This window comes from Lissotriton helveticus, chromosome 5_1, assembly GCF_964261635.1.
Source record: "Lissotriton helveticus chromosome 5_1, aLisHel1.1, whole genome shotgun sequence".
NCBI lineage: Eukaryota > Metazoa > Chordata > Amphibia > Caudata > Salamandridae > Lissotriton > Lissotriton helveticus.
In genome coordinates, this window is record NC_136065.1 from 1228835642 (window position 1) to 1228851855 (window position 16214).

The window sequence follows — 16214 nt, forward strand, 5'->3', positions numbered from 1 at the left end:
GGGTTTGGAACTGTAGAACAGGCTCTCAATCTAAGTCTAATTGTAGCCAAGTATATTCATGCAAAGCAGGGGACAATGTACATGGTATACGTGGACTTGTCCTCTGCTTTCGATTGCGTCTCCCATGCAAAGCTATGGACCCTTCTGCGAAACATGGGGGTAGATCCCCCACTACTGGACTTCCTAAGGGAATTATACACGGACGCTTCTGCGCGAGTGCGCTATGGGATAAAGGGCGAGCTTACTGGGTCATTCAAGGTAGAGCGAGGTGTCAGGCAGGGGTGCGTCTTGGCCCCCTTCCTTTTCTCCCTATATACAAACGGGTTGGAAGAGAAAATGTTGAGAGGGGGGCAAGACCTCCCAAGACTAAAACAACGCATGATCCCGGCACTGCTATACGCGGATGACGCGGTAATCTTGGCTCGCACTCCCATAGAACTTCAGAAATCCCTAAATAAATATGCCGATTTTATGGGAGCACTAGACCTACATATAAATGTGAAAAAAACGTTTATAATGGTGGCTGGTGGAGGGAAAAAACGAATTAAGAACATTACCCTAAATAATCAAAACCTTGAGAGAACCTCACAGTATCCCTATTTGGGCATAATGATCGATGAGAAACTAAATTGGAAAGCGGCTATCGAGTCGAGAAAACACGCATTTAGGAGAGCTAACACTGCCCTGATTAGTTTCTCACAAAGACTTGGAAGGAAATCACCAGTGGAGATGTTACAAATCTATTCCGCAAAATGTTTGGCCACTGCTCTATATGGGGCTGGCGTCTGGGGACATGTTGATGCTGGATCTCTACAAACAGCTGAGAACTTGTTCATAAGATTTCTTCTATCTGCCCCCAGGTGCTCATCAACATATGCATGCCACATGGAACTAGGAATCCCCTACATTGAGGATCTAATAAAAGTCCAGCCACTGCTACTATGGAGGCGCATATGGATATCCGATAAGAACATGCTGACCAAGGCCATCTTAGAGGACTCAATGGCCCTGGATAATGCGCACAGGATAGCCTGGCTTACATATATTAAGCGATTCTTTACGGATATGGGCCTAGAAAGATATTATACTACTCCACAAGCATTGATTGAGATAAGCAAGAAAGAACTGAAACAGAAAGCAATGAGCCACCTAGAGTCACTCAGAATTACTCTGTTATCAAACAAACAATCTGCACAACATGCAAATATGGTACAGCTAACGCCACAAATCCAGCCCTATCTTGCATTGGAGTTTAACTCATATGAAAGGATGCTTTTGACTAGGCTCAGACTTAATTTGTTTCATAGACTAGTAGCCTTCCCGCAAATGAACATCTGGGAAGGAAAATTGACTTTATGCCCCTGTGATGAGACCTCGGCACAAACATGTATGCATACGATACTGTTCTGTAAATATCATCTCCCCCATAGGAAAATCTGGCTATTTCCATTACTAAAAGCCTGGGGTTTCAGACAATGTCGTCCGGCCATGATTTCTTTGCAGATGCTAGGTTCTGAGCGCACCTGTTACCATATATTGAACTATTTAAAATGTATTATCAGACACCGAAAGAATCTGTAAAAAACCTTTTTTGTGTGACCTATTTTTATCCTGTAAATTTTATACTGTTGCTTTTATGGTTTTATAATGACAAAAACCGAATAAAGAAATTATTATTATTATTATTACTCGAACAGCAGTTCTATGACTGTAACCGCCCACAAACACCGGTGACCATCCGCGTTAGAAAATCATGCTAGGGGACAACCAATCTTGATCGCGCTCACCAGCTCACATACTCTGTAGTCTCGCAGGAAAATAATCGAGCCACACAGAATTTGGCTAGAACTCCATGTTTGAGTAACATGGAGTGGACAATATTCTGAGGGCAGAATGGAGCATTCCGCCCACCCCTATAATTAAATACTCCTGTTGGTCCTGTAGCACTCATTGAGCCACCCACTACAGTGACCATTTAAAACATGTGTCAGGACTGTCTTTGCTGCCTGAAGGGGAGTTTTAAACTTTTCAACCTGACAAAAATAAACTTTTTGCCAAGCCAAAACCCTGCTTTGTAATACATATAAGTCACCTAAAGTTGGCTCTAAATGGCCCATAGGGCAGTGTGCAATGTATTGAAAAAGTATGGCATGTGTTTTTTATTTAATTTTACATGTCCTGGTAGTTCAACACTCCTAAATGTCTTTTTCACTACTGTAAGCACTGCCTGAAGGGTAGTTTTAAACTGGCAAAATAAACTCTTGCCAAGCTTAAACCCTGCTTTGTAATACATATAAGTCACCCTAAGGTTGGCTCTAAATAGCCTATAGGGCAGGGGGCAATGTTTTGAAAAAGTAGGGCATATGTTTATTTTAATTTTTACATGTCCTGGTAGTGAAAAACTTCTACATTTGTTTTTCGCTACTTTAAGGACTGCCTCTCCCTTAGGATAACATTTGGTCACCGTATTACATTTAATAAGTGTTCACCTTTGATTGGGAACAGGTAAATATGTCATATTTGGACTCAAATTAATTGTAATTTAAAATCTTCTTTAATGGTAACATTAGATTTGAAGTCACTTTTGTGAATAAGCTACTTTTAGAATTTGACATTTTTGTCCTAACCATTTGGCAAATACTCCTATTGGTCCTGTAGCACTCATTGAGCCACCCACTACAGTGACCATTTAAAACATGTCTCAGAACTGTCTTTTCTTCCTGAAGGGGAGTTTTAAACTTTTCAACCTGGCAAAAAAAAACTTTTTGCCAAGCCAAAACCCTGCTTTGTAATACATATAAGTCACCTAAAGTTGGCTCTAAGTGGCCCATAGGGCAATGTGCAATGTATTGAAAAAGTATGGCATGTGTTTTTTGTTTATTTTTATATGTCTTGGTAGTGCAACACTCCTAAATGTGTTTTTCACTACTGTAAGCACTGTCTGAAGGGTAGTTTTAAACTGGCAAAATAAACTCTTGCCAAGCTTAAACCCTGCTTTGTAATACATATAAGTCACCCTAAGGTTGGCTCTAAATAGGCTGTAGGCAGGGGGCAATGTTTTGAAAAAGTAGGGCATATGTTTATTTTAATTTTTACATGTCTTGGTAGTGAAAAACTCCTAAATTTCTTTTTCGCTACTTTAAGGACTGCCTCTCCCAAAGGATAACATTGGGTTACCGTATTACATTTAATAAGTGTTCACCTTTGATTGGGAACAGGTAAATATGTCATATTTGGACTCAAATTAATTGTAATTTAAAATCTTCTTTAATGGTAACGTCAGATTTGAAGTCACTTTTGTGAATAAGCTACTTTTAGAATTTGACTTTTTTGTCCTAACCATTTAGCACCAGCTGGGAGGGTACTGGGTCAGATGACTATGAATAACTTATCAGTTAGGGTTTGTGTATTTTCCCCTTACAGTTAGATAAAAGTTGGCAGGATGGGCCATCATGCCAGGATGGCTGGAGCGTAGCTGTTCTATGCTTGACATACACTTCAGAAGGCTGCCTCCAAAACACACACAAATCTCACAGTTTAGTGTCATCTTTCTTTGAAACCTGCAGGAAAATGCACATAGTAGTTATAACTGGATTTAATGGCCATTTATATCGGTACTCAGGACTAGAGCCACAGGACCACATTTTGTGTTCTAATTGTTAAGAACCTTCAACAAAGTAAAATCGAAATTTTTCATACTACAACACTAACTATTGTGGTGAAGGCAAATTTAAAAGATATCTAATTATAATTATAATGTGCATTTTCTTGCGGGTTTCAAAGAAAGATGGCCCTAAACTGTGAAATATAAGGCGTATTTTATTTCTAAGCATTGTCTTAAGGATGGTCCTGCCTATTAACTATATAAGAGACTAAAACGTCAAAGTCTGCCCACTATTTGCTTCTTTGAAACCACTTTGACTTTTGTCAACACATAACTAATTTTTTCATCAACAGATTCGGTCCCTTTCTAACTGCCTTCTTGTAAGAGCGGATCAACAGTACTCTTGGCCCTATCTATGGAATTGATGGGACACTTTTGGGTCTTTAATCTGTTGGATGCTGGAATTTGTGTAACCCATTTTTTTGTTTGTGTTTTTGGTTTGACCTTAAGTAAAAATGTTAGGTTTTTTGCAAGCACTCGAGTGTTGAATTATTTTCTTTATCCCTTTGATGCTCAGTAAAAAGAGATATTTTTATGTAAACATATATTGTTGACATAATCTATTTATATTTCATGAGTCAGGGTTTGAATATTCACCTTGTCAGCCTTCTTTATTATTTGACATTTAGAAAGTTGGCATTTCCTTGTCGTAACCATTTTGTGCCTGCAAACGGTATCCTTTGTCTCATGACTAGGCATAATTGGCAGTTGGCCTTTGTGTTTTCCTCCCAGACAGTATTATATACAGGGATACGGTGTTGACAGGATAAGCCTTCCTGGTATAATGGAAGGGGTTGGAGCTGTCACTTACCACACATGCACTTTAAAGGAGCTACCTCAGCAAACACACACACAAAGATCTTCACTCAAGCCTTATGTAACTCCAGACATTCTGGGCCCAGGGCAGGGATGAAGGAAATACCAAATCCAGATGTTGGAGAAAGTCTAGAAGTTTCTCCTACTTCATAGCTGGCACTAGGTATAAATATTTGAACCTCAGACCACATTTTCAGTACACTAATGGACATGTGGATACTACAGAAGAAGGATTGTCCTGCTGCCAGAGTACTGCTCTGCTGCTGGAGGTCTTCCCTGCTGTCTGAGAAGGAAGAGTGGGCCTGCTCCCTTTATCCCAGGCTACTTGAAATGACTCCCAGGGGCCACTGACTGACCTGCTGTTCATAGCCACAGTGACATAAAAAACCTCCAGTGGCCTCCCTGTCACTGCCCAGCTGACTTGCTGCTCTGGTCCTGCCTGGACTTGCAAACTGGACTTGCCTGAGGCTTGCAGACCTCTGCTGGATTGAGTTACTGATCAACAAGAGAAGCCTCCCAAGTCCTGGAACCTGCCATCAGTTGAACTACTACTGAAGGAAAAAGGAGAAATACTGACATTTTGGGCTCTTTGTGACTGCAAACTGACCCATTTTTGGCAAGATCTTGCCGCCCATGCTGACCGCCAACTCATAGTTCTGGTGACCTAGACTCATTGCACTACAGCGACTGCCAGCGAAGATTGGCAACGCGAGATCTGCACTTCATGCTACAGCATTGACAGTCTGCGATGACCAGCAATAAGAAACTCCAGCAACGACTGTCCTTGACACCTGACAGAATCTTCGCACTACAGCAACGTCTATCCCCACACTCTCACTGCTCTTTGCGGCCTCCTGCACTACAAACTTGACTTTGCGCTGGACTTTGAGAAGGTAATGTTTTCGGCATGACTTACCTGGTCCGTGTATCCAGCCCGCTCTCCATTGCAGTCAGGTTGATCTTGTGACTTTTCCTCAGTGTGGAATGACCAGATTACCAAGAGTGGCGCTTTGCTCTTTTAGGTACTAAACCTTTGAAATGACATGTCTCTAGTTCTATTGATTGGATTTTTGTTATTTTGATGTTGAATAATGTTTTCAATTGTATTCTAGTTTTGTAAATTGATATGCGATCTTTCTTGTGTGAGTTTTCACTTTGTTACTTTAAAACATTGCCTCCAAGTTAAGCCTGACTGCTTTTGTTTCACCCCCTTAACCAACAACCCTGTTTCTCACACTAATGCACCAGATGAAGGCTTGGATCAGCACACTATTCTATCTATTTCATACTTCTGCCTATAAGCAGTTTTAATGTGCTTGATTCACATACTGCTAGGAACCTTGCTCATCAATCCAATTTATTCCTACATAGGCCACCCCTTATCTACCCATGTGGTACCAGGCCACACAAGTGGCCATCAGAATGCTTTGCAAATTTCAAGTGACAATAGCAAAAGCAACAACATTTGAGTTCCCCAAAGCTCCCTAATGTAGTACTTGTCCATGATGACAAAATGATGAGAAAACTAAGAAAACTCAAGCCTACAATCTGCTTTCCTCTCGACTGACGACAGAATTTAAAGTACTGGTTTTATCACACCTTGATTGGGGCGATGCTTTTTTTAATGGACTCCTCAGCTCTTTCCTGGCATCTCCCAAGTAATTTATAAACAGCATCACACCTTTTGCCAGAATGCCAGACCGCATAACGCTTATTCTGAGAAACATATACAGATTTCCTCTCAAGATCACAATACGTGTCAGAATTGCATATGTCATACATAAAATGCTTCATGTCAGTCTTCCCACATGCTCGACAGACATACTCCACTCTACCAGCAGTGGTGTAATGCAGATTTATGCTACCCCTCACTCTTCCCATAGAATGTGAGTCTCCCATATCTCACAGATATGTATTGGCCTTGAGCGAAACTGGACCCCATTTGAAGATTTTGGGACCTCTGAGAGACTGCCCACACCTCCCTACACCTCAGGGGCCTGCGTTACTCCCCTGGGTACTGGAGGTCCAAGAAACGGTGGAGGCAGGTCCTGCCTCTTGCTGGAAATTCGTGTGACCCGTAAATCAAAAAGTCACAAGCAATCAGTATTTAGCAAAGTTCAATGAAGTTAGAATCTCCTCAAAGAAGAACTCAGACTCGTTCAGAATTTTCTATCCTACTGAAAGGCCCCACAAACTCACCTGCTTAAACACCACCTTAAGGTTGAAGGATAATGCTCCCCTGTCCTGACGTTTACACAAATTTGTTACATTACTTTGGTTTGTGTAAAACCCATGTGGTTTTGTCCACTTTATACATTTCACAATATGAACATAAAAGTAATCTACGGTGGTTACAGGTCACAGGGAAATTGAATGCACTTCTTAGCATCATTAGGACGTACATTTTAAAACAAGTTTTTCCAACTGGGATAGAAAACATGCTTCAGGGTCCTTTGCTTGGCTCTGTGCGACAGTACATAGCCTTTGAAGTTGGAAGTTACCCAGGCTAGAGAAATCATGTCACAACTAAGGAACATTTTATTTCCTGTGCTTCAAAAGGGAAGATTGGTTGGTAACATTTTGTGGTTTTCTAGAACTGGTGGGTTCACCTGCCTTTTACTTCGTGTTAATTGGAATATATGTATATTACAAAGTTCAGGGAACCCGAGGGATGCAGTTCAAGATTATAAACGTGCTTTTCTCCTGTTACTGAGAGAGAGCTACTTTTGCTGGATAACAATTTCGTCAACGGGATAATTAAGGTGAAAGATGTGTTTTTATGGCTCTGCAGCATTTTGTAGCTTTAGCAAAACGTTTTTTTACCCTCAATTGGATTCAAAATTAGTGACTTTGGTTAAGTACAATATTACTTCCGTTTAAGGGCTGTTTAGATGTGAAGACATGACCTTTAATTATAATCTTTAGTTTCTCTTTGGTATCTTTGGTACTCTAGAGATGATTATTAGACAATCAACATAATCACCTTCTGGTTCCCTGTGCTTTTTTCTCCAGTGCGTTTCCCCATCCGACTCCAGAATGGTGGCAGCAGGTGCGCGGGCCGCGTTGAGCTCTACTACATCTCCTCCTGGGGGACGGTGTGTGATGACTTCTGGGACCTAAGCGATGCAGAAGTTGTGTGCAGAGAGCTCGGCTGTGGCTGGGCAGTTTCCGCTCTTGGCTCTGCCTACTTTGGTCAAGGCAATGGAAGCATTCTTCTTGACGATGTCAACTGCACAGGCTCAGAGTCCTCCCTGTCGGAGTGCGGTCACTTAGGGTGGATGCGACACAACTGTGTACACCTGGAGGACGCTGGAGTCACCTGCTCAGGTAAGGGATTCATTTTGTGGAGCCAAATATGTTGCTACTCCGATGTCAGTGCTCAGGACAAATTGTTTCTCACCATAGTCATGTTGTCTGCATTCTGTTTTCTATTTGCAGTTGGCATTAGCAGCTGTCTTTTCCTGTGGAAGCGTGAAGGGTCTAAGGGAACTGTGTGATATTTAAATGAATAAAAAGTAGAGATCTTAGTAGATCGATTTCGCTTTATCAGTTGGCCTAGACAGTCTCATGTTTCTTATGCTTTCATATAAATATATTGCACACACACACACGCACACATGTATTATTATTATTATTATTATTATGTTTCTTATGTAGCGCCTGAATCGACCCCCGAAGGGGTATCTCCGCGCTTGCCTTGGGAACCCGTCCTGGCTTTTCCCTGTGAGATAGCCCCTACAGGGCATCCCCAAGGTGAAAGCCAGGCATCCCGCCGCAGGGGGGCCGTTGTGGAGATTAAGCAAGCTTAATGCCCAGAGTTGCAGAGTGTGAACCCATGATTAGGTCAGGCACCGAAGCGAGAATTATCGAGTCCATGGACATTTGAGCTCAAGACCCTGCCGCGTCGGGAATTGAACCCTGGTCCCGGGTCTGACCTCTGCTTCAGGGTCTGCCTGCTCTAACCAGTGAGCCACACTTCTCCATGTAGGTGTGTCCGTGTGTGTATTTTTAAATATATATATATATATATATATAAAGGCACGTTATAGTTAGAAATTAGCATTTAAAAAACCTTTGAATTTCACTAAAAAAACCTTATGTTTCAGGCACGCTATAGTTAGAAATTAGCATTTAAAAAACCTTAGAAATTCACTGAAAAAAACATTGTTTTTAGGGAAAGTTACAGTTAGTTGGACATTTCACTCGTACAAAACCATAGAAATTCCCCCGTTATAGTTAGTTCAGCTAACTATAGCTCGCGCCCCCGCAATGCACTGCTGATGACGTCACATATTACATCTCTCATGACATGGTTAGTGACATCACTGATGACATCACTGATGACATCATCCATATTATAATTTGATGCATTTTCTCACACCCTAATATAACCTTTGATACACCCACTCTAAATTACAGACTGCCATTCTCAAAACCATAGGCTCTCCAACACCAATAACTACATACCCACTCACTGTGGCCAATTCCGGCCCGGGGACCCCATCTCCGGGGGCATGGACACATTTTATTAGGTTTTTCCTGAGGGGTCTATTGGCCCGGGGGACCCCATCCCCTGGGCCGGCCTTTATTTATTTATTTATTTATTTTTAATTTATTTTTTAAATTTTGGGGAGGGGGGCCGCGTGGTTGGGGACCGTGGGGGGAGCCCCAATGCCCCCCCAGTCCAGCTGACTCCCCCGTCCTGCAGGAGCCGGCATTGCTAACATGCAGCTCCCCGTGTGGGAAAGCAATCTGCTTTGCCTCATTGAAGCGAGAGCAGGTTTCCCTCTTCTCGCTTCAAGGAAGCAAAGCAGTTTGCAATGACAGGGTGGGAGCTGCACAGCACCCCGGGACACTGCAGGAGACGGCCCTGGGGGGTGGCGGTCGCCAGGGCCATCAAGGGCTCCTGGAGGGGGACCGTGTGCCCCACCCCTCAACATTGGCAAAACCCAGGGGAGGTGGTGGTCCCGGGGCTCGGGAATCCTTTATGGACCCCGGAATTTAAATATCAGTGCCTCGGGGAGGTGGCGGTCCCTGGGGCATGTGGGGGGGTTCGAGCCCCCCACATGCCCCAGGGTTTGAGCCCCCCACAAATAATTATACTTTGGTTGCCTCAAAAGAAATCCATTTCATATAGGGCAAAACAGTAATACAATCTGCTGAACAGGACGGCATCCCTCCTGCCTCTTCACATGTAGTTTCAGAGAATTAATTTTTTCCCCCAAAAGGTACCTTCCACAAATGTTATTGCAGCTAAGTGGAAAAGTCCAGGAACTACTAAAGTTTTTACTATGACAATAGAATGGAACATTACCCGTAGTCCATCTTCAGTGTTGTAAAGCTTATGGATTTAAAAATAGACTAACTGCCCACATCACATATGATTAAGGCCCGGAGGGAGCTGAAACCGGTCATGCTGTAACCCTCTGCAATTAAAAGAAACTTTAAATGCCACTAACCGGCTGGTGGGCTTTTGTTTGTCACTGGATGCAGGGGTGTCATCTTTTGGAATATATAAATAATGATGCTCGTCAGAAAAGTCCCGGTCCATCAGGCAGGGTGTCCTTGCAGCGTCAGCTTCTGTGGGTGTATATATATATATATATATATATATATATATATATATATATATATATATATATATATATATATATATACAGCAAAAAACATCCCCAAGGTGAGCGCACTTTGCATAGCGGGTGTTGGTGCCGAGGATGGGCTTATCCTCGCAATATCAAAGACAACAAGGTTCCTTTAGGTAGAGGAAAACACCGCACTCCAACAAGGTCGTATTCTAAGGATTTATTCTGTGCAATTATTCACCAGTTACCACCACCAACGCGTTTCAACCTACAATAGGTCTTGCTCACGGTGTGTGAGTCCATCATCTCTTTATTCCTTATATGTTCTCCCATTTTTGCCAATTAGGAGGCATTATGGGATATGTAGTCTTTTTACTTTATTTACTCTTTTAGGGTGTTTCAGCTGCTGCTTCATGCCTTAGTTCCGCTTTTTCCTCAGTTCTTAATCATGCATCCAGAATGTTTGTCACCTTTAATTCCAATTTTTTCTCATAGTTTGTTCTTTTCAACTTTATTGATCATGACAATTTCCTCAAATGTCACGCTCTCAGTGAGTATAATCTTACATGTCATTATTCCTTATCTCTGGTTATGTAGAGCTCAGTGCTCTCTTCTTTTCCAGTGGCCTCTCTGGAGTCTCAATTCTTCATTTCTTTACAGTTTCGTGAGTATATATATATATATATATATATATATATATATATATATATATATATATATATATATATATATATATATATATATATATATATATATATATATATATATTACCTACTGGGGGTCGCCAGTAGGTATATATAGTTAGGATTTTTTTCCTATGGGATTTTTCAAAATTCTATGTTGCATAACTTTGGCGTTGATGGACGGAATTGGCTGAAATTTTCCTGAAAATGGCACATTTACTCTCTGGTCCTTCCCTGAAAGTTTAGGGGGGATTCGTCAAGCGGGGGCTGAGAAAAAAGGGGGTCCCAAAACGTGTTTTCCCCATGCAATTTTCCATAGGGCGGTTGGACTCACTTTTAGCCCGAACGGCTGAATGGATTTCCACCAAACTTGGCAAAATTGTAGGGACTGTTAGCCCGATGTGCCTTTGCTATGTCTCAAGATATATGCTCCAGTGGTTTTTACGAAAATTAACTTTGAAAAATATATATTGGGCTACATTGGGCTATATATATGTTAGAGCCCAAATGTAGCCCAATGTAGCCCAATGTAGCCCAATGTAGCCCAAAGATGGCCACCAGAGACAAAAAAAATCAAATGCAGCCCAAATATTAGCCAGATGTAGCCCAACTATAGCCCAATGACAGAATGTCCCAGAGTATTCTAAAGAACAATTAGAGTGCTAACAGTCTTACTTATGACAAAAGTATGGCACACCTGAAGTCATCTTGATTGGAATAAAGTGTTAACACTTAAAACATTTAATTTGCAAAGGAACAAAATGAGGGGGTTCATTTTGCCATAGAAATTATGATTAGTGCTGAAGAAAGAAAAATTAGGGCACATTTTGAGTGACTTCTCAAATCCTCTTATATTTCATTAAAGAAATTCTGATATGCAGTCTCCCAAGATGGCCACCAGAGACAAAAGAGCCCAAATGTAGCCCAAATATCAGCCAGATGTAGCCCAACTATAGCCCAATGACAGAATGTCCCAGAGTGTTCTAAAGAACAACTAGAGTGCTAACAGTCTTACTTATGACAAAAGTATGGCACACCTGAAGTCATCTTGATTGGAATAAAGTGTTAACACATAAAACATTTAATTTGCAAAGGAACAAAATGAGGGGGTTCATTTTGCCATAGAAATTATGATTAGTGCTGAAGAAAGAAAAATGAGGGCACATTTTGAGTGACTTCTCAAATCCTCTTATATTTCATTAAAAAAATTCTGATATGCAGTCTCCCAAGATGGCCACCAGAGACAAAAGAGCCCAAATGTAGCCCAAATATCAGCCAGATGTAGCCCAACTATAGCCCAATGACAGAATGTCCCAGAGTGTTCTAAAGCACAACTAGTACGCTAACAGTCTTACTTATGACAAAAGTATGGCACACCTGAAGTCATCTTGATTGGAATAAAGTGGTAACACTTAATACATTTAATTTGAAAAGGAAAAAAACGAGGGGTTTCATTTTGCCATAGAAATTTTATATATATATATATTACCTACTGGCGGTCGCCAGTAGGTATATATAGTTAGGATTTTTTTCCTATGGGATTTTTCAAAATTCTATGTTGAATAACTTTGGCGTTGATGGACGGAATTGGCTGAAATTTTCCTGAAAATGGCACATTTACTCTCCAGTCCTTCCCTGAAAGTTTGGGGGGGGATTCGTCAAGCGGGGGCCGAGAAAAAAGGGGGGTCCCAAAACGCGTTTTCCCTATGCAATTTTCCATAGGGCGGTTGGACTCACTTTTAGCCCGAACGGCTGAATGGATTTCCACCAAACTTAGCAAAATTGTAGGGACTGTTAGCCCAATGTGCCTTTGCTAGGTCTCAAGATATGCGGTCCAGTGGATTTTGAGAAATTAAGGTTAAAGAAAATATATATATCTATAGCAGCTTACCCGTGAGCTTACCGGTGCGCTTACGGTACGCGCACGTACGCGTACGGTAAGCGTACCTCAAGCGCACGAGCTGCATGCTGATTGGCTGCCAATGTCTGTCAACACTCCAAAACAGAAACTGTTGACAGCCATCTTGTGCCTCGGTAGACTGAGGCACAGGAAAGCAGAAAAACAAACATGTAGAACTCAAAAAGGGGGCTGGGTAGAAGCACCCTGACCCCCTAGACCTGCTCAGGGGGTCCCAGAAGGACCCCGAAGGCAAAAATATATATATTTTTTTTAAAGTCGCGGGGTACGCGTACCGTACGCGCACGGTACGCGTACCCCGATTTTTAAAAAAAAATCTTTTTTTTTTGCCTTTGGGGTCTTTGTGGGACCCCCTGGGCAGGCCTAGGGGGTCAGGGTGATTCTACTCTGGCCCCTTTGCGAGTTTCACAACTTTGTTTCACTGCTTTCTTGTGCCTTGGTTCTAACAAGGCACAAGATGGCTGCCAACACTTCCTGGTTTTGAGTGTTGACAGACAGTGGCAGCCAATCAGCATGCCTTCCCGAGAAAGCTGCATGGTCATTGGCTGTCAACACTTCTAACCAGGAGGTGTTGGCATCTATCTTGTGGTGGAGTAGTGTGGCTCACTGGTTAGAGGCGGCAGACCCGAGAGCAGAGGACGGCCCGGGACCAGGGTTCGATTCCCGACGCGGCAGGTTTCTGGACCAGGGTCAGCGGACTCGATAATTCCCTCGCCTCGGTGCCCACTCTGATCAGCGATCACACTCGGCAACTCTGGGCACTAGCTTGCCTCATCTTCACTAACGGCCCCACCAGACCGCCGGGGATGCCTGGTCTCACCCTGGAGATACCCATTAAGGGACCATCTCTCAGGGAAGCCAGGAAGGGTTTCGCAGCGGTCGAAGCGCGGAGGTACCCCTTCGGGAGTGATTCCAGCGCTATATAAGCACATAATTAATTAATTAATTAATAATTAATTAATTAATTAATTAATTAATTAATTGTGCTAGTGTTGACAGACAGTGACAGCTAATCAGCATGCCTTCCCGAGAAAGCTGCATGCTCATTGGCTGTCAACACTTCTAACCAGGAGGTGTTGGCATCCATCTTGGGTCTTAGTAGACTGAGGCACAAGAAAGCAGAAAAAAAACGTGTAGAACACAAAAAGGGGGCAGGGTAGAAACACCCTGACCCCTTAGGGCCGCTCAGGTGGTCCCACTAGGATATTAATACATTTAAACGTTATCCGCTAATGGAATTAGCATTTAACAAACCTTTGAAATTCAAAGAAAAAAACATAGGTTTCAGGCCTTATATTGTTAGGAATTAGCATTTAAAAAACCTTTGAAATTTACTGAAAAAACCATAGGTTTCAGGCCTTATATAGTTAAGAATTAGTATTTAAAAATCCTTGCGAATTCACTAAAAAAACCATAGGTTTCAGGCCTTATATAGTTAGGAATTAGCATTTAAAAAACCTTTGAAATTCACTGAAACAACCATAGGTTTCAGGCCTTATATAGTTAGGAATTAGCATTAAAAAACGTTTGAATATATAAAAACGTTATCCGCTAATAGAATTAGCATTTAAAAAACCTTGCAAATTCACTGAAAAAACCATAGGTTTCAGGCCTTATATAGTTAGGAATTAGCATTCAAAAAACCTTTGAAATTCACAGAAAAAACCATAGGTTTGAGACCATATATAGTTAGGTATTTGCATTTACAAAACCTTGAAAATTCAATGAAAAAACCATAGGTTTGAGACCATATATAGTTAGGTGAATATTTTAATCATACAAAACCAATGAAATTCCATATATAGTTAGTTGCACTAACTATATATTTCGCGCACCCGCAATCCACTGCTGATGATGTCACATATTACATCATTCATGACATGGTCAGTGACATCACTGATGACATCTCAAATAACATCACTGATGACATCACTGATGACATCTCAAATGACATCACTGATGACATCTCAAATGACATCACTGATGACATCTCAAATGACATCACTGATGACATCACTGATGACATCTCAAATGACATCACTGATGACATCACTGATCACATCTCATTTGACATCAATGATCACATCATCGATGACATCATTCATGTGCTAATACGATGAACCTCTTCAGACTCTAATATAACCTTAGATACACTCAGTGTATACAGACACTCACACACTGTCACTCATCCATGGAGTTACTCACACACCTAGTCAGTCATGCAAAGAATCAATCTCACCTCCATTTCCTCAACTATACAGTTATACACACCTTACTTATTCAAACATATACTAACACATATTTACTCTCTTATACAATCCCTGATACAAGTTCACAATGATCCATACAGCCACTCACACATTCACTGGCTCTCATGCACAGTTATTTATATATGCCAACTCTCACATGTACTGTGTTTTACATATGTACTTACTATGACATGTAGCATTGAGATATCCATTCACTCATCAATACACTCATGCACAGTCAACCGCCCATGTAGCTGTTTCCACATGCACTCTTGAACTCATACACCTAGTGAATCAACTGCTCACACATCTATGCACAGAGTCACACACCTCCCAGCCACCCCCACACAAACTCAATCTCCCATACAAATACTTGGGCAACCAATCAATAACACATATAGCCTCTCGTATAGCTAATGATCAACACATGCAGCAGTTTACATCACAACAGACATACTGAGGCACACATTCAGACAGTTTAGTCACTAACCCATGCATTTAGTACGACACATTTATTCACTCACTCATACAGTCAGTCACGCACCTACTAAATCCTTCATCCAGACACTTATACATCCACTCATTCTTCAATATGTCAAACATATTTAAACTTTACAGAAACACACAGTCACTGGATGATGTCATCAGTGATGTCATCAGTGATGTCATTTGAGATGTCATCAGTGATGTCATCTGTGATGTCATTTGAGATGTCATCAGTGATGTCATTAGTGATGTCACTGACCATGTCATGAATGATGTAATATGTGACATCATCAGCAGTGGATTGCTGGTGCGCGAAATATATAGTTAGTGCAACTAACTATATATGGAATTTCATTGGTTTTGTATGATTAAAATATTCACCTAACTATATATGGTCTCAAACCTATGGTTTTTTCATTGAATATATATATATATATATATATATATAGCTGCTGCACGCTCAAACAAGAACCACATTGAGGCAAAAAAAAAAAATATATATATATATATATTTTGCCTCAATGTGGTTCCTGTTGGAGCACGCAGCAGTGGGTGCAAGCGTTGGGCCGAACCAATGGCCAATACTATTCCAAAACACAAAAGACGCCGCACTCTAGAATCTTGCGATGTAATCTTTATTGCTGATACAGAGCCAGTCTGTCACACCGGCGCGTTTTTGCCAACTTGGCCTTTCTCCAAGTTGGCCGAAACACGCCAGTGTGACAGACAGAGTGCGCCGTCTTTTGTGTATATATATATATATATATATATATATATATATATTACCTACTGGCGATAGCCAGTAGGTATATATAG

General features: G+C 41.4%; 1 protein-coding gene across 1 annotated transcript in view; it reads left to right on the forward strand.

Annotated features, from left to right (window-relative positions):
- Positions 1 to 16214, forward strand: part of LOC144752607 (scavenger receptor cysteine-rich domain-containing protein DMBT1-like) — a 1088995-nt gene that overhangs the window by 609638 nt on the left and 463143 nt on the right. Inside the window, exon 36 of the mRNA XM_078640489.1 lies at positions 7493 to 7807. Within this exon, the coding sequence (XP_078496615.1) occupies positions 7493 to 7807 (315 nt within the window). The remainder of the gene's footprint in view (positions 1 to 7492; positions 7808 to 16214) is intronic.